This window comes from Calonectris borealis, chromosome Z (genome assembly GCF_964195595.1).
Source record: "Calonectris borealis chromosome Z, bCalBor7.hap1.2, whole genome shotgun sequence".
NCBI lineage: Eukaryota > Metazoa > Chordata > Aves > Procellariiformes > Procellariidae > Calonectris > Calonectris borealis.
This window is the reverse complement of record NC_134352.1, coordinates 74864966-74891857: the sequence shown is the minus strand read 5'-3', so window position 1 is coordinate 74891857 and position 26892 is coordinate 74864966. Positions and strand designations below refer to the sequence as shown.

The following is a 26892-nucleotide window of genomic DNA, read 5'->3' as shown; positions in this document are numbered from 1 at the left end:
TTGAGACTCATGAAACATGCCGGCAAGAAGAAGCTTTTAGGGATGCTGCAGAAAGACGGCTCTGAAACCACCTATTTTACACAAACGTAAAATAAATAGTAGGATACTTTACTATATAGAGAGCTAAAAAGCCATGAATGAACATGGTGGTACAACTTTGCAATATTTAATCTGAAGGACTACATTCAGATTTGAGTATTTTTTACAGGATAGTCCGATTGCTCTGCACAAGGCTAAAAGGGGGAGGATTTCAAAATAAGAATGAAGCTGAGAAGAACACAGGGATCTTCTCACAGATACTCAAACTTATGGACTATATGTTAAAGTGGAAAGATGAAAAACTGCACTAATGAGGCATGTACAGAGCAAATGAAGACATTTAAAGCGGTATTTCCTTTAAAACAAAACAAAACAAAACAAAACCCCAAACCTGAACCTATACAAGAGAGGTGCCAGGTAAGATAACTGATGAAACGAGTACAATCTGGATATAAGAGACAAGGAGTACATTTAGAGAAAACCCACAGCAGGGAAAAAAGTGGCAAAGTAAGGTTGAGAAATTAAAAATAAAAATATGGGTTTTTTGGCCTAGTAGCCTAATCAATCAATTATTTACATTCCTCTAAAACTAATATGCAAATAGGTGACACTGTGCAAACTTTTAACACAATAATTCATTACATAATTTGAAACTCCAATTAGTTCTAGCTCTGAAAAACTTCAATTTAGAAAATAATTTTACTAAAAAGAATTACAGTTTAAATGCACAGAAGAGAATCTTACTCAGTGCTGAAAATGTAGATCTAAAACGTGCTACTAACAGATATCATATGAATACCCTTGAAACTTAAAAGGACTCTGAAAGTCAGAAGCTGCCAAGGCACCTATTGCACTGAGAATACATTGAAAAAACGTATCAAGGAAACTCTTGTAATATTTAATCTGTGGATTTTTGCATCTGGTTCACATTTCAGGATTAACCCCTTAAAGACTATTTAACTAAATTCAGATGCCTAACCTACCACCCTGTTAAGCTAGGACAAAAAACCGAATTAATTTACAAAACACAAGCACGAATTCTTACCCTGTATAACTTAATTTATTACTAGCCTAAATATAAGGGGTTAATCTTCAGTTAGACATGCTGTGTCCACACTACCTCTTCATTAAAAGTTAACAGGTATATCAATTTCGGTAAGTTTTATTATGGGAAATACATTTTACCCAGTCAACTATTTCAAGACTAGTGTGAACACTGCTTAATTCTAGGAGAAAGACACAGACAAAAAGAAAAAAAACAAAACACAAAGTAACAGCAGATGCTAGGACTATGCATCCAAACCCCCTCCTTTGTAAAGCATGGCAGGTGTGACACTGAGCTTTAGAAAACCTTGGTCAAAAATCCTTCCGATGTCTTGGCAGCAACCCCTGACAGGAATCAAGTCCCTCTGCTAGAAGGCTTTGGACCGGGGCTGTTAGCTAAGGATAAAAAAGACACACGCGCACACATATATGCGTTCATAAGTATGTACACTTTGTTTGCTGAAGGAAAGATTCCACAGCAGGGGTTAGAGCACTTTGAATATATCAGATTTGGTAAACTGTCAAACGCACAATACTGTAAGGAACAGTAGCTATGCGGTTAACAATTTTATTCCACTGTATTTTTTTTTAGCCTTTTATCATGTAATGGGATTATTACACATCAAACATGATTCTACTCCACGTGCAAGTCTCAGTCTCATCTGTACTCAAACTGGTTCTTCCGGTAAAGCCTTCCTTATCACCTGAACTAGCTCCCCAAGCGGGCTAAAAAAAATGAAAACTTTAAACCATTGTTAAGACACAGAGCATGAGAAGCTGCAGTAAGAAAAAACACAAACACATACTGTTACTCTGCAGCAAATAAGCAGCAGTCTTCGTAATAAGGCCTTCTTTGCTGCAATAATTTGCAATTCAGTCTTCTGTTTGCTCTAGTTTCAAAAGTGAACTTTTCTGCACATCCATTTTATACTGCTCAGTGTCTTGAAGAGAAATCTAACTTGATTTTGCTTGCCTAGAGGCAGTACTGCATTCAGCAGTGAATAAACTCGCAATGATCATTTTAATTCAAGTGTGGGTCAGACAAAAATACAGATTTGTTTCCTTTAGGTGACATAAATTAAGGGATTGATGGCAATAATTTGAAATGTATTTTATTTTTAGTCCACATCATAGAATTTTAGGCCAGAAACCACTTAATTGAAATTGAGTATTGCAGCAGGAATCAATATTGCACTTTTGCACAGTATATTAAGAAATAGACATGGTGTTTAAGGTTAACTTCATTTAATGGTTAATCTAATTTAATAATCCAATCTTTTAAGTATTCCTTATAAGCTTAAATAACATGTGAAGTCTGTTTCAGCACAGACAAACCAAGCATCATATTACACTTAGATTGTTAAAAAACAAGTAAAATTGGTTGGGTGTGACAGTACATGTATAAAGCCTTTATAGCTAGGAATAATATGCACAGCTTAAAAATCAGGTACAAAGCACTCTTAAAGACTCTTCAGATGTCATCCAAACCAGAGAATGCATCTTGAAATTTGTCTTTCTGATTATGGAGGACGACTTTGTTAACACAGCTTGCTTACAATGCACTAGTCACAGCTACAGGACGTTTACTAATGCAATATAAAACCCTCAAGTATTTTAGAGGACATGTAATGATGAGATGAAATAAAAAAACCTCCGTGGCTTATATAAATACGTATATACACAAGCACATGTATACATACACACATACAATTTTTTTCAACCTGCATATGACAAATGTTAAGATTTTCTATTTGTAGGTTCACTGTCAAACACCAGAACCCTGTTTGCCATGATCTCTTTCCACTATGAAAATACAGGATTAAAAGGAAACAAAAGTTAATTTTATCTGACCCGTAAACAAAAAGAACCAATGTACTGCAGACATTAATCATGCTTGTTGGCTTAAAAGCTTTTGGAGCTTTGAAAGTGTTACAGAACAGACCCTAAAGCAACACTGCTGGCACCAGAGAAACTGTGGACTTCAGAAATGTAAATTGATTTACAAGCTCCACCTTCTGCTTCAGCTCAATGACAAAGCCATTTCTTATTGTACTAGTCTGGGTTTGCCAGTTGGATAGAAGACTGATTGTAATACCAGGAGCCTAAATATACTCAAAAAGCACTCCAGACCAAAAAGCAACCTCAGAGAGCTGGAAAAAATCGCATCGTCTTTTAAAGTTAGAAGCACTGTTACCATCAAAAGTATTATAAAAATGCATTTTAAGTGGTGCTGCTACTTGTAGTGTGTAAGTGATGGTAATACTGATCCAGTTTAAACACAAAAACCTGTGATTTGATTTTCTAAAATCATACAATCTTTCTCTTAGGGCAAGACTGCTCTAGAAAACCAGTTTATAGCCACTTGCTATAAAATACTTAGTTTTCCACATAATTTTAAAAGAGGGGGAAAAAAATAGTCAAGTTTGTACCTTTTCCAGAAAGCTGAGGTTGGACATAAAGTTAGAAATTTTAAAAATTAAATAAACGCGTCGTATAAGCATTTATTTTAACCAACTGTTCTCTACCAAGACTGGTTGTTGAAAAACAAGGTTTCGATCAAATACATGTGCCAGCATGTTGCCTTCCAGGACCTTAACGCCATCTTAAGCAGAATAGATAAACATAAAAACACGGGTGAGAAAGAAGTAACATCTTTAGCAACTTCCCAACCTCCATCCCTCATGTTCTCCTCCCGAATGACTGGAGATGTCAGTGTGATAGTAACTTGCATTTTTGGTTCCACACACGAATTTAAAATTATTGCTGCTTCTGGGACTGCACACTTGATATCGTATTTCTCAGGACTTATTACCTAAATATTGAGAAACAGAAATTTCCGTTAGCATGTGGCAAATAAAAGTATGGGGAAGAAAATGGATTTCACCATAGTCTTTTTAACAGTAAGACAGAAACGCAATATAATTATATGAAGCAGATACCTCTGTATTCAAAGAAACCACAGTAAACACAATTAAGATATATATATGGACTTGCATACTGTTTCCAAATCATTAATGAAAATAGCAGTCACCAAGCATAACAAGAATCTTGACAGTGTTTGAGACAAAGAAAAGCCTCAGTGCCACTTAAAATGTCAGCTGGATATGTTTCTTGTTGGAAAATAGGAGCCTTTAAAAAGCACAAAGATGCAGTGGTTGTTCTTCAAGCTTGCGCTTACAGGATGGGTAGTGCTAGGTACATTGTATACTTGGCTGTCACAACATGGTTAGAACAAAAGGCAGGATAAACAGCAGGGCAAAAAATGTAAGAGTAACTAACACGGTGGTTATTCCGAATTGCTTCTTGCAAGTAGATTTAATAATCCTAAATACCCAAACAGGAAGCTGTAGGCACCTCTGTCACCTTCTTCCACAAACTAGAGGGACAAGTGACTTCTCCACAAAGCCAGACCAAGATGTGCAGGTTTTAAATTTTCTTTTGCTTTTGTTACTTCAAACAAGAGCAAACAAGATTATTTTCTAATTAATCTGCTCCTGCTAAAGCTTCTACCATGCCACTGATTTTGCTGAACATTTTACCAGACAGTACTGAAATACTAATGCTGTGACAAGCATTCTATATTGATGGTGGACAGGCTTTGTTCAGCAGAGAGCAGAGACTTTACTCTATGCTTTCATTTCTTGTGGAAATACAGCAAATGGTTTATATGAATTCTGCTGAATGGCCTAAGACTGCATGTACTTTTTTTTTTTAAGAAAAAAAACCACACACAAGACAGTTAACATAACTACAAAGCACTGACACATACAAATTGGAAACAAGATGTTAAGTACAAACAGACTGGCAAAGAGAACTTAGACCTTCAGGAAGCAAGCTTCCTATAATACTGCACAAATTACCTCTATCGCTGCTGGTAACTGGATAATAGTCTTTCTTCTGTTCATTTCTATTTCCCAATTAAAGGAAATTTATTAAATGACGATTGATACTACACCGCTAGCGTAAACACCTAGACACTTGTATGGACACAATATACAGAAAGCAAAACATGCAGCATAATCCCTGAATTCAGGTGGAAACACTCAGAAAACGGAAAGAAACTGAACCTGAGCTATGAAACGTGGCACAGTGAGCCTTGCAGACATTTGACTTGAGGACAGACTTTTACAGTATTTTTACAAAAATTTAAATCCAAAAATTTAAACTTTACTTACTGCAAGTTGTTTGGGAAGACTTTCCGCAATACGACTGAGTAACGACTTTGAAGGCTTCTCAGCACATAACAAAACAAGATTGACGTTTCGGTCTCCACGGAGTAGCAAACCTTTAGCCAAAACGCCTACCCGTAAAACTCCTTTCAAAGCTCTGTGAATTACAGTTAAAAGTTACATTTAAAATAATATAAAAACCTTAAAACTAATCCTAACTGAGATAGAAAAGTGAAATAAAATAGGAGTATTACACATACTTTTGAGACCATAGTGACATATACTATATTAACACTCAAAGAGAAGAGAATCTCTGGAAGCACCGATAACAGCGTAAGGAAAAACTTCAGAAACAAATGATGAAGTTCTTAAAAAGTAATTAAAAAACACACCTGTCTTTACTGCCATCTTTTTTGTCATCTCCCTCTTTGTTCTTGCTTTTTTCATGATCAGTCATGTTGTCAGAAACAAGTTTCAAAGCACGCTCAGTAATAGAAACAATTTTTTGGACTGCTTGAAGTTCCTCCTCTGTTGGATATATAGCAGCATGTTTGGTCATCACATAGCGGTCATCAGAGGAGTCAGGGCGGCGTAGAGGCTAAACAGACGAAAAAGCGTATTTCTGAAATTTGGGTACACTTCCAAGTTCAAAAACGGTAAGTGACCAAAAACCAAACATGTGGCTAAACGACAGAATATTCAAATGGCAAAAACGCTGAAATGTAATAAAACATGAACTGAAGTGCCCTTAACAACTTATACTGGTCACAATCAATCATGTCTGAAAAAACATTAAATGTATCAAAATCCCAGGATCAAAAGTATCTCCCCAACATAAATATCTATTGTCTTTCTGTCAACTGGGAAATACTTGCATACTGCTGCAAAATAAAGTGTTCATGACTGCTTTCACAGAATCACAGAAGAATTCAAATAGGAAGGAGATCCTCTAGTCCAACCTCCTATGCAAACCATGGTCAGCTATCAGTTCTTGAAAATCGCCAAAGATGGAGGCTGCACAACATCTGTGTGAAAAAAGTTATTTCCTGTATTCAATCTGAACCTCTTTTGTCTCAGCTTAAGCTGGTTGTATCTCATCCTCTCATAACTGTAAAGAGCCTGGCTCCATTGTCTTTATAATGCACAGGTATTCGAAGGCTATTATGTCTCACTGAAGCTGTCTCTTCTCCAGGCTGAACAAGCCCAGATCCCTCAGTCACTCCTCACCGGGCATGCGTTCCAGACCCCTGACCATCCTGGTAGCCCCACACTGAACCTACGATGGTTTATAGTATCTTTCTTGTACTGTAAAGCCCAAAACTGAATGTGGTATTGCAGTTTCGGTCTAATGAAAGCTGATCACCCCCCTTCATCTACTGATTACGCTCCTGTTAATATAACGCAGGATGCTGTTGGCCTTCATTGCTGCCAGGGCACACTGTTGAACTCATGTTCAGCTTGCTACCTGCCAAGATCCCCAAATCCCTTTCAGCAGAGCTGCTACCCAGCCTGTCCCCAGCCTGTATCAGTGCAAGGAGTTATTCCTTCCCAAGTGCAGCATTAGGCATTTGTTCTTGCAGAATTCCATAAAATTCCTGTTGGTCCGTTCCTCCACTCTGCCTAGCTCCCTCTGGATGGCAGCCCTGCCCTCAAAGGTATCAACTATTTTCCCCACCCCAAACTGATTCAGTTTCATGCCAGCGGCAAACCTGATGAGCTGCATTCACTCTATCACCTTTCAAATCATTGATAAGGTGCTAATGAGACAAATCCCAGGATAAACCCATATGGTACTGCACTTGGTACTGACCTCCAGGTAGAGTACAACCCACCACTAATCATTATCCTCTGGGACTACGATCCAACCAATTTTTATCCATACATCTGCCCACAATTAGATAAATAATGTTGTATAATGCAATTAAATAAAATAAAAAGTAGTACACAAATCCAGAGTGACTTGTATTTCAGAAGAAACAATATTTGTCTTCAAGGCATCCTTTTGTCATTTCAGTGGATTTCTTTTGGAAGACAGGTCCACCTATACAGTTTCATTAGCATATTATTTCTTCGCTTTTCCAAATCCTTTATTAAGAAACACTGGAGACAACTGAAGTAGCACTGAATAATTTATTGTTCTTAACTGTGCCTCCTGGTAAGTATGATTTAATTTTTTTTCTCAAGTTAAGAAACTCACAGCTGGTCCTTGGGGCTGAGGAGGCATTCCTGGTCTAACTCCCAGCAGGCCTAGAGGTCCTGGAGGGCCATGAGGATATCCCCCATCCGGTATTCTGCGACGGTCATCCCAATGATGCTGTTCTTCCTCCATTCTCCTCCAGTACATGTCCTCTTCATACCGCCTGAAATGCATGAATCAAAGTGTTCTCTTTATATAGCAGTTACACTTGCAACCGTTCTAAATATATTCTTGTATGTCCTCACTAACTCATTTCTAGCAGTCATAAGCAAACACCAGTGAAGTCCAGAGGGAACTAAAATAAATGGTCCTTTTGAAAGTGGGTCTGAATTTATAGCAAAATACTTCTAATTAAGTCTGCATTCCTCAGAGGGATTGAACACTAACAAACAAAAACCCCAGAGGGATAATGACAACTTAATTTAAAACAAGACAGTACAGAGTTCCCAAAACAAGTATTGAAAATAAGTAACTACAGAAGCAGAGTTAATTTTAGATAATCTGACTGCAGCTTTGTCTCATTCATTGATAAAACAGAATGCATTACCTCATTTCCATCCTCCAGCGTTCTTCCTCTTCTCGCCTTCTCCAGTATTCTTCTTTCTGCATCTGTTTCCTCATCTTCTCTTCTTGAATTTTTCTTGCTCGAATACTGGGTTTTACTTCTACTTGTAAGTCTGGGTTTACTTTTTTCTAGTTCAGAAAAATAATACATGAAATGTTGTTTTTTCTCTTGTCATCTCAAGGTTACAGAGTTCTTCTGACACGTTTAACACACACTATTGTCTATGATATAATCAAGGGGAGTAAAATGCAGTTTTAGAACTGCATTGAATGGGTAGCTGAAGAAGGAAAAATCTGTGTCTGGTATTTTAAAGGAAAGAAATAGCAACATATTACAAATAGCATGAATTCCCTCTTCACTTATATCAGAACAAAGCAATTTAAGATTAAAATGTTACGTGAAATACTAAGTAATTTGATGTTCATTCTGTAGCAGGTTGACTACTCTACAGCCTGAAAAAACATTTCATCTGAATTACAGTGTGCTTCCTGATGCCCTGTTCCTGAAGGGTGCCTCATACAGGGGCATAATCATGAGTTGCTGAGTAAAATCTTCCGGCAACTTTTTCTCTTCTTGCATCCCTTTCATGATTATGGAGGTCCATTGTATCTCCTGGGACCACAGCAGATTTTTCCAATATAATCTTATAATAATCAAAATGCAAACCATATGTCAGTACAGGTATCTCTCCATTCATGACTAAACAATCTGCAACACTTGTTTCTCAAATGTCTCCACAAAGGGTTTATGTGGTTTATCCTGCCAAAACCATTGAGCACTACTATTTTACACTATTCCAAATTCATGGTAAACAACATAAAGAACCGACTGTTGCTTGCATATGTTGACTGTATTTTAATGTTGCAAAGATTGCCTGAAAGCAATGTTCAAAATGTTTAAAAAAACATGCAAACGAAAATGGAGTTTCACAGTCTGCATTACTTCTCTAAAGACTATACTACTTCAGAAATGTATTTCTCTAACTTTTTTAATATGCTGTTTACTCAGAGCACCTACTTTTGTCTAGTCTTTAAATGTAAGAACACGTAATCAGTCAGCTGACATCTGGCAGATTTTCAGATAGAAGCATTAGGATTTCTACTAACCTTATACTGAAGTCTGTGTCGCCTCCCTTTTAAGTGCATCTCCTTGGCATTAGGATCATTAAAACTGCATTCACAAAGTTTACAGTGAAAGCGGATCACCTTTCCTTCATCATTTCTTACCTGGAAAATAAAGTTATAACACATTTGGCTTTTTTTTTTTTAAAAACAGCTGATGTAAAAATTAATCTAATTCAGGGACACTGGATAATGTCTACCCATCTCAAAACATGCTAAAAACACAATAACTGAAAGAAGGCAGAGTAGAACTTTCAATTCTGACAGACACACCATTGTGCTTGGTAATGAACAAAGAACAAAGTTCTTCCATTCCAAAGAGTACACAGCTTTAAACTTGAGGCTGAACATATTGAGTTCAATTAATTACAAACCTGTGAATCATGAAAAAATTACATCAGGCTTCATCCACTTATCTCATGCCACCCACATGAAGAATGCCCCAGGGAGCATAAAAGAAACATGCACAATACAACAACGTAAACATACGCACAAGCCTTTCCAGGTTCAATGCCTTGTTATTCTTATCTTCAAGGAGGGCCCAGGGAATTACAGGCCAGTCAGCCTCACCCACCTGGAAAGGTGACGGAGCAGCTAATCCTGGAAACCACTTCCAGGCACATTAAGGGCAAGAAAATCATCAGGAGTAGTCAGCATGGCTCCACCAACAGGAAGTCATGCTCGATCAACCTGATAAACTTCTGCAATGAAATGACTGGCCTGGTAGATGAGGGGAGAGCAGTTGATAGTCTACCTGGACTTCAGTAAGGCCGTTGACACAGTCTCACCATAATATCCTCATACACAAGCTGTTGATGTACGGGCTGAATAAGCATACACTGAAGTGGATTGAAAACTGGCCTAACGGCCAGGCCCAGAAGGTGGTGATCAGTAGAATGAAGCCTAATTGAAGGCTAATAACTAGCAGTGTACCCCAGGGGTCAATACTGGGTCCAGTCCTGTTTAACATCTTCATTAATGATCTGGGTGATGAGGCAGAGGGTACCCTTTGCAAGTTTCCTGATGACACAAAACTGGGAGGAGTGGCTGATATGCCAGAGGATTGAGCTGCCATCCAGAGGGACCTCAGTGGGCTGGAGAAATGGGCTGACAGGAATCTCATGAAGTTCGACAAGGGGAAGTGCAAAGTTTTGTACCCAGGGAGGAACAACCCATGCACCAATATATGCTGGGGGCCACCCAGCTGGAAAGCAGCTTGGCAGAAAAGGACCTGGGGGTCCTGGTGGACACCCAAGTTGAACGTGAGCCAGCAATGCGCCCTTGCGGCAAAGAAGGCAAATGGCATCCTGGGCCGCATTAGAAAAAGTACTGCCAGCAGGTCGAGGGAGGTGATCCTTCCCCTCTGACTCAGCACTGGTGAGGCCACGCCTGGAGTCCTGTGTCCGGTTCTGGGCTCCCCAGTACAAGAGAGACATGGACATACTGGAGAGAATCCGACAAAGGGCCGCAAAGATGATGAAGGGACTGGAGCATCTCTTCTATGAGGAAAGGCTGAGAGAGCTGGGACTGCCTAGCCTAGAGAAGAGAAGGTTGAGGGGGGATCTTCTTAATGCGTATAAATACCTGAAGGAAGGGTGCAAAGAGGACAGAGGCAGGCTTTTCTAGGTGGTGCCCAGTGACAGGACCAGGGGCAATGGGCACAAACAGAAACACAGGAGGTTCCCTCTGAACATCAGGAAACACTTTTTTACTGTGAGGGTGACTGAGCCCTGGCACGGGTTGCCCAGGGAATTTGTGGAGTCTCCATCCTTGGAGATACTCAGAAGCTGTCTGGACATGGTCCTGGGTGACTAGCTGTAGGTGGCCCTGCTTGAGTGGGATTGGACCCCCAGATGACCTCCAGAGGTCCCTTCCAACCTCAACCGTTCTGTGATTCGGTTTCATGTTGAACAAATTTTCACTAAAATAGTTAAAAAAAAATACATATTTTCATAACAATACCTCCTCCACATAGTCATGGCCCACTGGCTGAACATCACTTTGCAAGGCAGCAAGAGTTGTGGGAGTCACTGGTTCAGCTGCTGTGTCTGGTTTTACTTCCTGTGTTTGTACTGTAGCAGCAGGAGTTGTTTTAACACTTTCAGCTGATTTCATTTCTTCCAGTTTAACTCCTGTTGTCTGAAGCTTATTGCCACCTATAAATCAAAAAAGTTAAATCATTAACTTTCATAAAATGAGTATGTGATTACACATGATGTGCAAACTGAAGACTTTATCTGCAAATATCAATGTTCTGGCCAAAGCATTATCAGTCTTTTAAAATTATTTAAAACTTAAACATATTTTAAATACAATTAAAGATTTTTGAAAATAAGTTTAACAACATTCAAGTTATTTAAACACTTAGGTTTTTATTTTAGCAAGAAAAACTTTTGCTTTATGTAATTGCAATTTTCATTATTCATTTTCATGCTTTTTCAAAAGAAGTGGGACTGAATGGGAATAACTCAGCAAATATATTTTAATAATCTCCTTTTTGACATCAGATAATTTTTTTTTTGTAAATGGATCCAACAAAGTACTTCAAAACCTTATAATGTTTTTACTAACAAAGGTAGTATACTCTCAGTGTTGCAACTGTGTAAGTTTTTTCTTCAACACCAGGATAGCTTATTGTGGAACAGCTGCTTCCCATCTCTAAATGTCTGTCATGCTCATTTCAAAAGTTTCCACTGTTAGATTTCACTGTTACAGGGATGTTTCAGTTGCCCAGTTATCAACTGCCAACCTACTGCAAGTTGCCTTAACAGCCCAGGCTGTAAACTGAAATTCGTACCAATTGGATTATAAACTGCGATCTCCAGCAGCTACTACATAAGAAACCAAGGGTGGGAGGCTTCTTACAAAGATGGGAGAAGCCTCCTAGAGAGGTCAGGTGGAGACAACTGGGCAGAAAACACCATAAATTTTGAAGCAAACCTTTTCTTTACATTCTTATTTTCACCTATCAGTAATTCTCTTAAACACAACAGAGTTATTCATGCATAAAGTTAAGTAAATACATCTGTATGTGCTGCACTAAGTCTTAAAAAAATTATAGAATAGGTTAGGTTTCAAAATAAAGACTGACTTCTGTACTTGCCAACAAAGTTTATTTTCGGTGTAGATATTTTCTTTACAGCTATATTAGCAGCGGTTGAAGATGTTTTGTTGTTGGACGCAGTGTTAAGTGGTGTGTTTGCCGTGGGAGTAAGAATTTTCACTGCAGAGGATGCAACAGAGGAGTTCACAGTACTGCTGCTAGTTGCTATATTTGAAGCAGAGGCAGTTGGTTTGGAAGCAGATGTGGATGTTGAGGAAGAAGCTTGGGTAACCACATTTGGTTCAGTTGAAGGAATGGGCTTGCCAAGTTTTGTGTGCAACTTTACTACCTATAAGAATAAAGACAAATTTACTACATTTTAGGAGTATTCATATTGAAAGAATTTCCAGGTTACCTAGCAAAACTGAAGAGATTCCTTAGACAAAGGTTTTCTTTTTTTTTCTTTTTTAAAAAAAAAGCAGATCTGCAGAGACAGTTAAGAAGGATGTGAGAAGCATATTTCACAGCTCTTTAAGAGGTACATGCTTATTCTTAGAAGTAATAAGCAGAGGCCTTTCTACAACATGTTTGAGATAGAATAATACTTCTTTTTGGTGATAGCTGACCGTCCCCTGAAAAAGCAATGCATGTAGTCCGTAAGAGCAAAACATGCAAAATCAAAACTAAAGACTGGGTTTGAAAGTAGCTGTAAAAAAAATACAAATCTGCAAGACATGCCTTTAATGCAAACACATGTACACAATCATGATATGCTCACAACTGTATACATACACTTGTTAGGTTCTTGTTCTTATTTTTTTAAGTATCTTCCCCATCAGAATATAGATATGTTAGTGTCACATAATACTATAAATTTAAGTTCAAGCAGCTCTTCAAAATTACTTTTTTCCAGTAGAATGCACAAGATTCTTTTGTGTACCACAGAAATAAATGGGAGTTCTTTGAGATTTCATTTTTACACTGATGACAACCTAAATTAGCAGTGGTTAGTGATTATCTATGAGGAAGAGAAAGCTACATCTAAATGTATAAGGATAACATATACCATACTCCGAATACTATGGTGTTAGTGGGCACAACCCAAAAATTGAATGGCTCAACTTATTAATGAAAGAAAGAACACTAGGCAAGTCTATCTAAATTACAATTTTTGCTCTTGTACTAACAAAAAATGATATTGGGAGAATTGTTTTAAATCTGCTATAAGATTTATTTATTTTAATAGGAACAATGTTACTGATACCACTTTGTACTGAGATGCAAAGACCTATAAAAAGTGAATATTAATACTGTATTTGTTACTGACATGAGATGCAAAGAGCTATAAAAAGTGAATATTAATACTGTATTTGTTACTGACATTAATCTTTCCAGAGTTATGAGGAAAATCTGTAATATCTAAACATTCTGAGATGCAAAGAGCTATAAAAAGTGAATATTAATACTGTATTTGTTACTGACATTAATCTTTCCAGAGTTATGAGGAAAATCTGTAATATCTAAACATTCTACACTGCCATTGCATTTACTATTGTATGGCCAAATTTAAAACACAGGTCACAGAGGTTCACAGTGCAGCCCACAGTCTTTATGCCAGAATGCCCACCTAACTGCACCCAAAGAGTAGGGAAAACATGCTTACCAAACATACTCGTTATAAAGTCTACTACAGGACATTGTTCCTTGCTCCCATATGCCAATTTTCTTTGCAAGAAATACAATGGAGTGATGGGGAACAGTCCTGTCCCTTGGCACTGACTTAGCTTACAGTGTTTCAAAGTGCACTGAAAGCTTCATGGCACCAGATGAGTAACACGAATGTCAAGAAAAGTCTTGAAAAGAGTTAAGGGGCACAAGCATGCTACTGCATGTCCTCATTGACTCTTTTCCCTATCTTACTCTACACCTTCTTCCTACAATTCACATACTTGCCCCAATACATCCTCTTCTCATAGATGCTGTGCAATATTTTTCCCCCTTTCTCCCAATGAGGCCCTTCTAAGAGTGAGCTTAAACATAAGTTTGAAACACAAAGCAGAACTAAACGTCTTCAAACAGAATAATTCAAATTATATTGTTTCTGTGTATTTTCTCCTCTGTAAGGTGAGAAAAAACTGATGGGAAGAAATATACGACTGATTTGAATAAGAGAAAACTCTTACTTTCTGATGCTTGGCTCCACGGATATGGGCAGCATAAGCATCTGCCCCCGTACAAGACACATCACAAAGCTCACAGCGCAACTGATTCTGAGTTCCACGAGCAGAAGTGCTGCTGTTATTGGTGTTCTGGGAAGCTTTTAAGGCTGCTTCTTTCTTTTTGTGTTTCTGGCCTTCTAAGTGTTCTTTATAAGTCTGTTCAAATAAACAATACACACACAATAAGCTGTCTTCATACTGCTTGTTCATCACTCATGTGAATACATTTAATACAGAACATAGCATAAAACACATGCTTTGTATAAATACTTCCTACACTGAACCTTTCTTCCACATGACATGCTTTAAGGCGTTAGCAGGCCGCTTTTAAGACCAAGAAATTTTCTTTTCCACCACCAGGATTCCACTTTTAGGTAACACAATATGGGCTTTTCTCCTCTAACTTCTCACTTCCTCAATCAAGTAGTGGTCAACAGCTACTACCATTCAAAACTTGATATGATCAGAAAACTGCAGTTTCTGGCATTGCATTCAATTATTCTTGATTTTGAATTTTCCTCAGACTACAAGACCACAGTGATTAAGTGTATCCAGAGAACTAAAAAAATCAATTCAAAAGAAGGTATCGCATAAATAAAGCTGTGCTGAAAATGAAATGCAGAAGTTGATTTTTGTTCCTATACCAACACTGGCAATCTAGAGAGCAGAGAGAGTGGGAAATAATGACAAGTTTATCTAAAGAGCAAGAACTGTTTAGCCAGACACACACATAAACACTCTGCATGAATTGGTATCTACTTTCTACACGCTTGTACCGACTGTGAAACTAAACTGGGATGCTGGAATACAATGGAGAATAAATTTTCAGGCTTACCATTCACAAAATTTATGTAATTCCATAGTTTTGAAAAAAGTATTTTCTAAGAAGTTTGCTATGCTAAAAAAGCAAATCAAATTCAAAGTTTAGAATATTTCAGAAGTCCAAAGCATAGCTGAAGCTTCTCTGTACAAGCTAAGGGGATGTATGTTTTTATCTTCTCATAGGAAATCTTATCTATAATAGCGCACATTTTCATTTAATTATTCCTTTAGCAGAAATATAGAATCAGATCTTTAAAAATTAAGAAAGATTCTTAAAGGGGTCAGTTTTTTAGCTAAAGAAATTATGACTAAAGTGTATAGCAGAATATTACATAATACAGGTACCTGTGGTCCAGCACAGCTGATCTTACAAACATCACAGTAGTGGATCTGGGGCGGTTTGGGAGGTTGTTTTGGTTTCAGTTGCTTATTTTGGAATGGTGCCTTTTTAGTAAAGGTGGTCCCTGTCCAAGCAGCTGTTGCAGCAGCAGCAGCAGCTGCTGCCGCTGCCTGTTTCTGTTGCTGCTGCTGCTGCTGGTAATAGGACGATGCAGCTGAATACACTGCGGCTTCATAGCCGGAATAAGAGGTACCTCAAAGATCAAAATAAAATAAATGTTACATCACTGTACATCATGTATCAATTACATAATACACTAATTCAAAACATGTTTCATAATAGAGTTGCAGGGGGCAGGGCAGGATATAAACGATTCATTGAGATCTTGTTAGACAGTCTGAATTTTTCTTGATGTTTCACAGTACGCAAATACATAGCTACCAATTGTATCAGGAATATATTTGATTTTAAACACATCTTTGCAGACACGCAGTTATGTTAGCTATATCAAAGCATCCCTAAAGAATACGTGAAATTTCCTGGTACATCTGGTAAGTTCGAGTATGATGTAACAAGAATTTTAATTTATCAAAGGCCACTTTAAGTAAGCAGTCTTCCAGAACCAGATTTACTGTTCAAGTTTCAAAATGGCAAGGAGGACAGACATTATGTAGAGGAAGGGGAAAAAAAATGAAGATAAAAGACAGAATGGCTAGTGCTATTACATTCTTTTTCACTGATTTAAGTTTTAGTGCAGAGAAGCTGCTTGCCCACTAAAACCTGGCTATGCAGTCCTTGATTTCTAGTATCAAAGTTGAATAAATCAAGGAAACTGGGCTTTCATACCTTTGAGCCAGTTTTCCCATAAACTTTCTACATCTACTGGTTCAACTATTTTAATCCTCTGACCAGGCTCTGTCTCAAGGAAGTCTTAAAATCCCTTTTTAAACAAAAAACAAAACGAAACAAAAAGTTCAAGGTAGCTATAATATGCCAGTTCATTACCATCTGGCCATAAAGTTAACATCTTTTTATCTTTAACTACTTCTTGGATTTCTAATGTTTGAAGGAAAGTCTTTTTTTCAGCACCCATTCTCCTCCCATTTTGGGTCAAGACAACCCAAACTTACAAGATTTATATTAGACTGCTCCTCCCTGTCTCTGTAACTGCTGTTTGACGGCATCAGGCTCTCTTCCAATTTCCCTGGGTAATATTTGTGTGGATGTGTTTCCTTATTTTTTCCATCCCTCATCTTTTCTCTCCAAACTTTAGAGTAAGTCACAAAACACCGTGCACGTAGCAATGCCAATGCTTTGTATATTCTCACATGTAGCAAAATAGGCACATACAAACATCAAACCTCTTTTAAAGATACAGCAAAATATTTTGCCGTTATAATGATTCAACTGGTTGATACTTCTCAGTAGACTATGATGTAATTGAACATGAACTGCTAAAATTCCGAGTATTTAAAGCCTCTCCTGTAACAACTGCAAAGATCCCAGCAACATCATATGCAAAATTCTTACCAGAGTAAGTAACCGCTGTTGTACTGTACGTTGCACTTTGAGTATAGGATGGCACAACGGTAGCTGCAGCTGCTACTGGCTGCACAGTAGAGGATACCGGATATATAGAAAACGTAGTTGTTGCTGGACTTGGGGTTGCAGGTTTTATAGCTGTCACTTGTCGTGTTTGCTGGGCTTGGGTATATTGAGTTGCCCCTTGGCTATATCCTGCTTTCGGAGCTAATTAGGATAGAAAATAAAAGTGCACAAACATTGATATGTTTTAGCTGAAGGAAATGCAAACCATATTAAGTGATACTTAATGACACGCTAGGGAATAAACGTGTAACAAGTGGTTTTTGTTTTGGTTTTTTTGTTTGATTGGTTTTGGTTTCTTGTGTTGTGGTTGTTTGCCTTTTTTACAGTCATGGTTATGCACTGTGTACCATCTACCACATAACTGTTTAATCATGTCACAGCTCACACTAGTAAGCCTCAGATTTATTTATTTATTTTTAACTGTGCTGCCATGTTTTTAAACAACCTTCTCATTTAATGGTTTTACTAGAGTACACTAAACGAAAGTAAACCTGAACTTTCCTATTATTTCTAATTAAAGTAAAAAAAAGTAAATAGCATTTATGCTTTGTAGCAATCATGATACCAATTACTAAAGTACTACATACATTATGTAACTAAAGAATTAAAAAAGGGAACCTTTCTAACCAAGTTATCATCTGAACCCACCACTGACTATTTGAACTTACTTCAGAAAGTTTTCTAGACAAATCAACAAGAATTTTGCCTAAAAGTATGTTTTGAGTGTATTTACTAACAATCCAAACCTCAGAGATAGCTACTTATGGCAAGGTCACAATAATGTTCAAGTTCTAGGTGCAGCAATTTTTTCTACACATTGACAGAGATTACATGACAAAACGAAAAAAAAACAAAACAAAACCAAAACCAAAAAAAACCCCAAACTGGATAACGTGAAATATTCAAAAAACTATTTTTAAGGTATTAAAGTAGTACACAGACTGTGTATAATGACAGCAGTTTTAATAATGCCACCCACCTGTCTGGTAGTACGATTCAGCTACTGAAGGTTGAGGCTGGGCAGCAGCAGCCACAGCAGCCGCAGTCGCTGTTGGCTGTTGGTAGTATTGTTTGCTGTCATAAGCTACAGCTGGGGCAGTAGATCGAACGTAAGAATAGGAATCCTAAAAATTCAAAATAGAAAAACGAGCAAATTTCTCCTTTAAGTATATATCTGGAGTAATAAAGTCATTAGCAGAGTCAAAGAAACAATTATTCTAGTCTACTAAAGTAGATTTAAAAAAAAAATTTACAGATACAGTATATAAAAATAAATGCATTAAAGAAATTAAATTTATGTTTACAGATACTTCAGGCCTGAAAACAACCCTAATGGTCTTTTTCAGACTTAATACAGGAATCAAAGTCATGCTATTAAATCATTTTCCCTACCAAATTATTTTTGTTCCTGAAAAGCAACTACTCTCACTAGTTTTTCATAATGACTGTATCGGATTACACTTCTGTAAAATATGAAGCGAAAAACCACCACAGATCTCCACAAAATATGAATTTCTACAAACCACAATAAATTCACAAGTTTACAAACATGACCCTACTCTAGCTTTAAAAATCCCATCATTAACAATATTTTCCCTGGTTATATTCTTTAGAGTACGAAAGTGATACTTTTAGACCTTCTTTACTTTTTGGTGTACCAACTAGTCCATTAGGGAACCACATCTAGTCTATAATGGCAAGGCAAGTAGCCCATTCGACACCTCTAGAATTCAGGAGATGGCTACTAAGCTTAGAAGGGGCGGGCCTGGAAGCCAATATATGTATGTACATATATTCTCTCATCCTCACCATATTTATAGTAAAGCGTAAAGAGTTGATCAACTGAGGGGTAGCAAGGCATGAACTACTCTAGCTGAAATGTACTAATGTATAAAAATTCTTTTTATTTGCAAGAAATATAACAATAAAATCTCTTACCCACCCAACCTGTGTAAACTGGAATTATTTTTATTTAGTTTAGAGGACTAACTTTTCTGCCCGAATGCATCTAATAATCGACCTCGTAATTATGAGTACATGTGCTACTGGAAAGCCTCCTACATTATGATTCATTACCACATGTAACACATTATAAAAGCTGTACAAAAGAATTGAGAACATGCAGCAATAGTATAGTCCTTTTAAACAAACCAGAATACTAATTAGAATCTAGATAATGCCTTGATAAGTTTAGGACTAAAAAGTTAAAAAATTATTACAAGAGACATACTATTTCAACATCCAAGATGAAAACAGACAAACAGTAACCTTTTGTAGAAGCCTGTAGCCACACAGGGTGTGTGGCTAGTAATCTCACAAAGGTAGTAATCTCACAAAGGGTACACAAAAACGATCCGTGCTGGTTTTGGCTGGGATAGAGTTAATTTTCTTCATAGCAGCTAGTATGGGGCTATGTTTCAGATTTGTGCTGGAAACAGTGTTGATAACACAGGGATGTTATCTTTACTGCTTAGCAGTGCTTACACAGGGTCAAGGCCTTTTCTGCTCCTCACCCCACCCCAGCAGCGAGTAGGCTGGGGGTGCACAAGAAGCTGGGAGGAGACACAGCTGGGACAGCTGACCCCAACTGACCAAAGGGACATTCCATACCATATGACGTCATGCTCAGCATATAAAGCTGGGGGAAGAAGAAGAAAGGGGGGGACGTTCAGAGTGATGGCGTTTGTCTTCCCAAGTAACCGTTATAAGTGATGGAGCCCTGCCTTCCTGGAGATGGCTGAACACCTGCCTGTCGATGGGAAGTAGTGAATGAATTCCTTGTTTTGCTTTGCTTGCACATGTGGCTTTTGCTTTAGTTATTAACCTGTCTTTATCTCAACCCATGAGTTTTCTCACTTTTACTCTTCCGATTCTCTCCCCCATGCCACCGGGGGGGGGAGTGAACAAGTGGCAGTGTGGTGCTTAGTTGCCGGCTGGGGTTAAACCACAACACTACCCAAAGGGTAGTTCCTCTCCTAGGGCAATCTTCTATCCTCCTATGTTTGGTACTAGAATGCCTGTGGCACCTAGGAATCCAACAAGGAACTATTTCTACCCCCACTGAAAATTTTTATTAGAACAGTCTTCTCAGCTACGTCAGTTCCATGATCCAGTTTACTGCATGCCACTCGAACATTTAAGCTAGCTGAGACAAAAGAGTACTCTTCTTTTCAGCAGTAGTTTCACAAAATTGCTTGGAGGGAAATATCAGTTCATTGCTTATTTTGTGAATGTCTAAATCTTAGCTCCTGCAGTACTAGTGCTGATAATCCTCTATACGGGCCATATGAGACTGCAGTCACTTCACATTCTATCAGTTTTCTACTAAGTTTGCTACTAAGTAATTTGAGTTGTATTCAAACTGTGATTCACAGAAAGAAAAAAAAATATCATCACATTCTCTTATCCAAACAGGCCTCCTCCTTTTAACGTTATCATTTAGAAATCATACAACAGAAGTAATTTTTTTTGGAACCCACCTGGTAATTCTGCGTAGTGACAGGAGGTGGTGGTGGTGGAGCTTCTTGTTGCCTCTGCGTATAACCATAATCTGTAGCTGTGTGTGCTGTAGGATAGCCTCCATACGCAGCAGCTGTTGCAGCAGCTGCAACAGCTACTGGAGCAGGCCTGGCTACTGCAACTGTAGCTGCTGCTGGAGCATAGGCTGCAGTAACTGTGTGCGCAGCGACTGGTGCCTGGTGGACAGTGTAACTAGCAACTGTAGTTGGATGGGAATAGGCTACACCCGAAGCTGGCTGCTGGCTATATTGGAAAAAGACAGTAAGTAAATAATTAGATTAATCCAACATACTAAGCTAATGCCCACACATTTCAAAATCCCAGATTTGATTAATACTTGTCTGTTCTACAAACAGATCTGGAGCAGCTATCTATCTATGGATACACTTTAATGGCTTTTATTACCTCTCTTCTACCCCCATTAAAAAGGCTGTATCATTTTCACGTTTCTGTGGATGCACACGTATCATGCAGGTGATGACTTCCTTAGCAAGGGGGGCATTTGTGTTGTTTTTTTTTCAAGCAGTGGAACACAAGTCTTTCATTCAAAATAATACAGAAGTCTTAAACTCTTATCTTTTCATGACGGACAAGTTTCTAAATGCTTTAGTAGTTCTTCATTAAAACTGACATACCTGTCAAATTAGGAAAAATACTACTTTTCTGTGACAGCTCATTACTGACCTGCACTTGCATGAAGTTTTTCAATAAACCATACTAAAGTAATGAGATTTAAAAGACTTCCATGGAAATTAGCTTAGAACTCTTACAGTTAAGGCAGAGACACTTTAAATACACACCTCTGGTAGGGGACTTCTCCCACAACAGTTTAGAATTATAAAAGCTGGCCCCATTCACTCGTACAGAAGCCCACTGCCTCACAACATGAAGCATCAAAAGAACAGACAGTCAGATCGAGCAAGAAGGCTGCTACCAGAGCTCTGGCAATCTTCCAGGCACATGCTGAGACTAATCTGCCCCTCTAAAATTTGCAGGTATGACATTAATATGTGGCTATTTAATAAGAATGAGTAAATATTAACAGTGGAAATAAAAAATTATGACTTCGAAGGTTTAATTATTTGAACAGAAACTAATATTATTGCCCTACATGGATGTGTAACTGTGCATTATGTTGTCCTATACTAATGTGTAACTGTGCATTATGATTAGAAGTTTAGAATAGTTATTTTGATTTTTAAACAAATACAGTGAACCAGGCAAAATACAACTATCTAGAACAATGGGATTGAGTGATTATTCTGAATTTTTTAGTATACTTCCTGCACTGTTAAGAATGGGTTTCACATCTCCATAGCATGATTAAAAGAAAATTCAAAACCAACGCCATGCCTATCAAGGAAGTAGTATCCCCTATTTTTCAGAAGAAAAATGAAAAATGAAATCTCAGTTGAAGCAAACATACACAGTGGCACAATGCAATTGCAGTATGGTTATGCTCAAAACTAGGAGGAACAAGTTACAGTATTTTTTCCTAAAGACTGCAATATTCTCTCTGACATAACTACCAGAAACGAAGGACCTTTTAACTATACATACTATTTTTTTTTTGCAAAAGACATTTCCATAACTCCCTTGTGTTCAGTAATTTTTATTTACTTATTTATTTTTAGAAAAACTGATTTTAATTACTGCAGAACCCATTAACTTCAATATATTTAAAAAACCACTCTTACAGCAGAAATGGAGAAAATTTTATTACTATTGGACTCCACTTTCTTCCCATCATAGGCCCCTGACTGCTTAAAAGACCACTTGCATTCCATTCAAATTTAATACGGTTGTGAGTTATACTCACAATTATGTTTCATTTTATTTTCAATTTCTTATCATAACATTAGAAGGAAAAGACCTAAAACACCACCACTGCTTGAAACAATTCCTCCTGCTTGACATACATAGGAAGATTCTCTGTTTTGTCAGCTTAAGGTGAGAAATCACGCTCCACCAGAAAATTCAGGAAGACTATTTGATGATGGTAAAAGTGAATCACAGTCTATAAAGTCAGGCTGCATTATCTATATAACTAACAGTACAGAAGTGTAAAACATCCACAAATTCTGAGATAATTGTCATTATCATATATATATACTAAAACCACATTAAATTGAGAAAACAGACGGCAGACTGTTTAACCCAGACTGCAGTTGAACACATCAACAGTCCAACACTGCCAACAAGGAAGGTCTTGCTCCACACTATCCTCACTCTTATTCTTCCCTCCTCCCATATACCAAACTTGGATATGCGATCCTATTCCATCCCTGGTGCTAGTTCTGCTACTTTTCAAGCTATTCAGTGCACTGATTTAACTCATTAATCTAGCAGAAGATGGTAAGAATTTTTTTTGCTGGGCTCATTTTCTAACATGATAGGGATGTTAGAAACATTTTAGCTTACAAAACAAGTCTGCTGAGTGCCAGAACCCACATAAGCTATACATAGAGAAACAGGGGGAAAAAATGGGAGGAGGAGGAAGAACACGGGCCTGTCCAGGAAGCATTAACTTGGCTCTTCCAAGTTTCATGAAACTGTGCTTAAGTTACTATTACAAAATACGATATAGTGCTCACAACACACTACGAAGTAACAGTACCAGTCAGTTCATCAACGAAAATGTTTTTGTTCTCAGAATATATACGATTAAAGCTACTTGACAGTTTTCAGTATTTAATGTTGTGAAGAGATTATGATCATCATTAGCAGGACTATTAACAAGATTCTGGTATAGACAGTTTCATTTCTTGTATGCTATTTTTGTATCGAAATTCCTTATCATGGTATAGAATTAACAGCCCCAATCATTTGATTTCTAAGGCTAATACAGTTCTATGACCACGTTTACTTTAGCAAACCTGTTCCCCTTGCTTCTGCAACATCATGCAGAGCTAGTGATCAGGTTTGCAAGACTACAAGAAAAATATTCTCGAATTGACTTCCTCTTTAAAAGTTATGTTACATTATGTTACAGAAATTCACGTGACATCTTTTCTAAATTTATGACATTCCTTTTTCTCCCCATGGTCTTACTGAAAACCTGTTAACATTCAGATGACCAGACATTTTCATGTAATTAATGTACATAAAAAGATTTTTGTGCCAACTTCTTCATTTAATTTACAAGAGTTTTTATCCTTGTTTGGTGATTAGGGCCTCATCACATTTGTTGAGATGAACTTACCTCCTCCTAGACTATTTTGCCAGACTCCCTATTCCACTGATCTTTCTTGCAGTTCATCTGTGCACCTATCCTAGTATTATCTATTCTTCTTTCTTGACTACAGATGGCAAGAACTGTATGCATCATTTCAGATGAAGTTTCAGCTGTGCTACCCGCTCTGCTCCAGACAGTGCTTTCTTTCCAAACAGTCTAGCTTCCTCAGAGCAGCTTCTTGTAAAGTTACCTGTGTATTGACAATATTTTCCTTGCATCAAATATCACAACATGCCATACTAATATAAATAGTAAGTAAGACTCAGAACCAATCCCTAGGGAACTATTTGATAATCACTCTTCTAATTCTACTAATCACCTCTACCAGCTCCTTCTCTACAATTCTTTTACTAATCTCTACCTTAAGTAATAATTTTCCATACTGCACTACATGAAGTATTTCAACTTAGTCCCAATAAGTAAGACTCCAAAAGATTTAGGCAGGTAATCAAGTTATTAGAGCAACAATGAAATACAGTATGTCAGCTGAGCTATGGTAATGAACCACATGCGTGTTCTTCACCACAACAAAGAAAGTAATTCAGTTTAGCTTAATCCCCCAACACAGTGGGAAACAGTTGAAGCAATTACTCTGTATGTTCTATGGCCTAAGGACTAACAGTTAGTGCAGCACAGCACAGCACAGCAGAGAAGCCAAGTCATTAAGCTGGTAACTTAGCCAGTTTTCTTTGTAGATCAATTCTTCCCTTCCGCAAAATAAAGTCTGATATCCTTATTAACATCTTTGAGTTCAAGGAATTACAGCTCTCTTCATATGAAAAGACACTTAGTCCAATTGGCTTTATTAACTAGGTGAAGCTTAAAAATCACAAAATAATGTAGGTTGAAAGAAAGATTTGCAGGTCATCTGTTCTAACCCAGTGCTCAAAGCACAGCTAATTTCGAAGTTACATTAGGTTTCTCAGGGCTTCGTCCAGTCAGGTTCCAATCACCTCCAAGAATGAAAACTGCAAGACTTCTTTAGAAAACCTGTTCCAGTGTTTGAGCACCCTCAGTGTCAATAATTTTTCCTTAGTTTATAAAAGCTTCAGTTTCAAAAGCAAATGAGCCCTAGACCAACACTTACATAAGGCAAACCCAGTTTGTGACCATTTAATTCAACGTAACTTTGTATTACAATTCTTACAGTGTTTTAATTTACTATCAAAATAAACATCATTGTTTTAAGAAGTTATGGGAAAAGGACTTGGCAGCTTCAGATCATACTCTGCTGTATTGCTATTATATTACCTCTTTCACTAGAAATTTTCATTCAAAAAGAACGTATTTTGTTCATACCACACCTGTTTCTTTAGCTGACTGTAGTAATAACAGTACCTTCCCACCAAGATGACTTTAATTTCTATTTTCTACGAACAACACACATTCTTCGATGCTCATCTTCCAGCTCAGATTTCTATTTCACTATATTTTCACTATCCCGGCCAGAGCCAGTTTACAGTCTGCATGTTGCAGACAATTGTTCTGCTCCAGGTTCTGTAGATGTATGTTTCAGTCAACTACAGAAGGTTATTTCCAGCACCTTACATAATCTGTTTTGTCTCTCCCTATCTGCTGTAAACTGCTACATGCATATCGGTATTTCCCCATGCTCTTTGCTTCCTCCTCCCAAATAAGCTTGCTTCTATTCAAAAGTTTTACATCCCAGTGTATACCTAGCTTGCCCTCATCTTCCACATGCTACCTAAGTAACTGTAAGATTGAGAGAATTAATTCTTTATTCACAATTATTGTATTACAGTGCATGACAGAAGTATTTTTTGTAAAACACCTTTGACTCAAACCTTTGAATAATACATATTCTAATTTCTACTGACACTAATAATGGGAAATACTCATGTTTCTGATGCATATGACAAGTGCCATATATTATGAAACAGCACTATGATATTAAACCTTCTAGATAAGACTGACTGCAGTGAGCTGCGACCCTGTATCTTTCTCCACACTCATCTCCAGCTCCACGTCAATCTGATTTTTTGGGGGTGAGGGGCCACACTGGCTCACAGTCTTGCAGAATTCATCCCACAGCAAAGGCCACAGCAAAAATTAGCCTTGTCCACGTTGCTGTCTGGTGTATGAAACTCCTTTCACTAAGTGAAAGCACGTTTTCCCAAGATAGGTGCGTGTTTTGCCCTGATACTTTGCAAGCTGGACATAAGACTTAATACTGCAGCTGCTTTCATGGTATCAACATTTGGTATTGCTGTGTATACTTAGAACTGTGATTCTGAAACAGGATAACATGTAAAAATCTTCTTCTCATTTGCAAAGTCTCCATTCCAAAACACTGAGGCATCAGAGAGTTATGAAGATCTCCCCGACCAATTCTACACCACAAAAAGCTATACTGTAGCTTTAAAAAAAAAGTGTAATTCTAGGTCGATGCTTAGCCAGGAAAATTCCAGCCTGAAGACTTACATTCCAGCCTGAACACTTACAGCCAAATATAAGTTTTTGTTGTTAAAACACCAGCAACAAAAAGTCCACACCCTGAGAACAAGCTCTCAAAACAGGTGTTAGCCATCACCACTCTATATTGGTTATTAAAATAACTAGATTAATTTCATAATTCTGTTGGTAATTTTTATTCTCCTTGTCAAAACCCAGAATATTCAAGCTGCAATTAAAAACCTTTTCTGAACTGCAAAAAGATCTTCAATAAGGAAACTGTAGCAGTGTTTTTGATATAGAAAAAGAAATATGGACTTCCAAAGTGAAAAAAAGCTGACAGCATGCTTAAAATTATTAAGTCAGAAGCTGGCTAGGAGGCAGAAATTGGTGATCAATGGCAATTAATGAAGTATTGTTGTCCACTAAGCAAAACATTGTTCTCCAGTTCCAAAACCACACAGGTTTGTGTAACTTAAATAGCTATATAATGTAGGTTTGTAAATGAGCAACATTCTCTCACAATAAAAGCTTAGATGAGAACTTGTGTTGTAACTAT

General features: G+C 37.6%; 1 protein-coding gene and 1 non-coding gene across 4 annotated transcripts in view; both read right to left on the bottom strand.

The window, feature by feature from the left end:
- Window positions 1-26892, bottom strand: part of ZFR (zinc finger RNA binding protein) — a 51658-nt gene that overhangs the window by 7136 nt on the left and 17630 nt on the right. For 2 of the 3 annotated variants that reach the window (XR_012670899.1, XM_075136894.1), the window contains exons 3-15: window positions 20647-20929; window positions 18147-18291; window positions 17090-17308; window positions 15565-15812; window positions 14362-14553; window positions 12227-12527; window positions 11098-11291; window positions 9121-9240; window positions 7997-8142; window positions 7450-7612; window positions 5645-5850; window positions 5259-5409; window positions 3754-3895 (exon numbers count right to left, since the gene is read on the bottom strand). Coding sequence is in view for 2 of the 3 variants with exons in the window: in XM_075136894.1 (XP_074992995.1) it covers window positions 3754-3895; window positions 5259-5409; window positions 5645-5850; window positions 7450-7612; window positions 7997-8142; window positions 9121-9240; window positions 11098-11291; window positions 12227-12527; window positions 14362-14553; window positions 15565-15812; window positions 17090-17308; window positions 18147-18291; window positions 20647-20929 (2510 nt within the window). In the remaining variant the exon portion in view is untranslated. The remainder of the gene's footprint in view (window positions 1-3753; window positions 3896-5258; window positions 5410-5644; window positions 5851-7449; window positions 7613-7996; window positions 8143-9120; window positions 9241-11097; window positions 11292-12226; window positions 12528-14361; window positions 14554-15564; window positions 15813-17089; window positions 17309-18146; window positions 18292-20646; window positions 20930-26892) is intronic. The other variant, XM_075136896.1, reaches the window with a different exon arrangement.
- On the bottom strand, window positions 23478-23614 carry LOC142076104 (small nucleolar RNA SNORA66). The gene has a single exon (XR_012671109.1). It is a non-coding gene; the product is annotated as a small nucleolar RNA SNORA66 (small nucleolar RNA).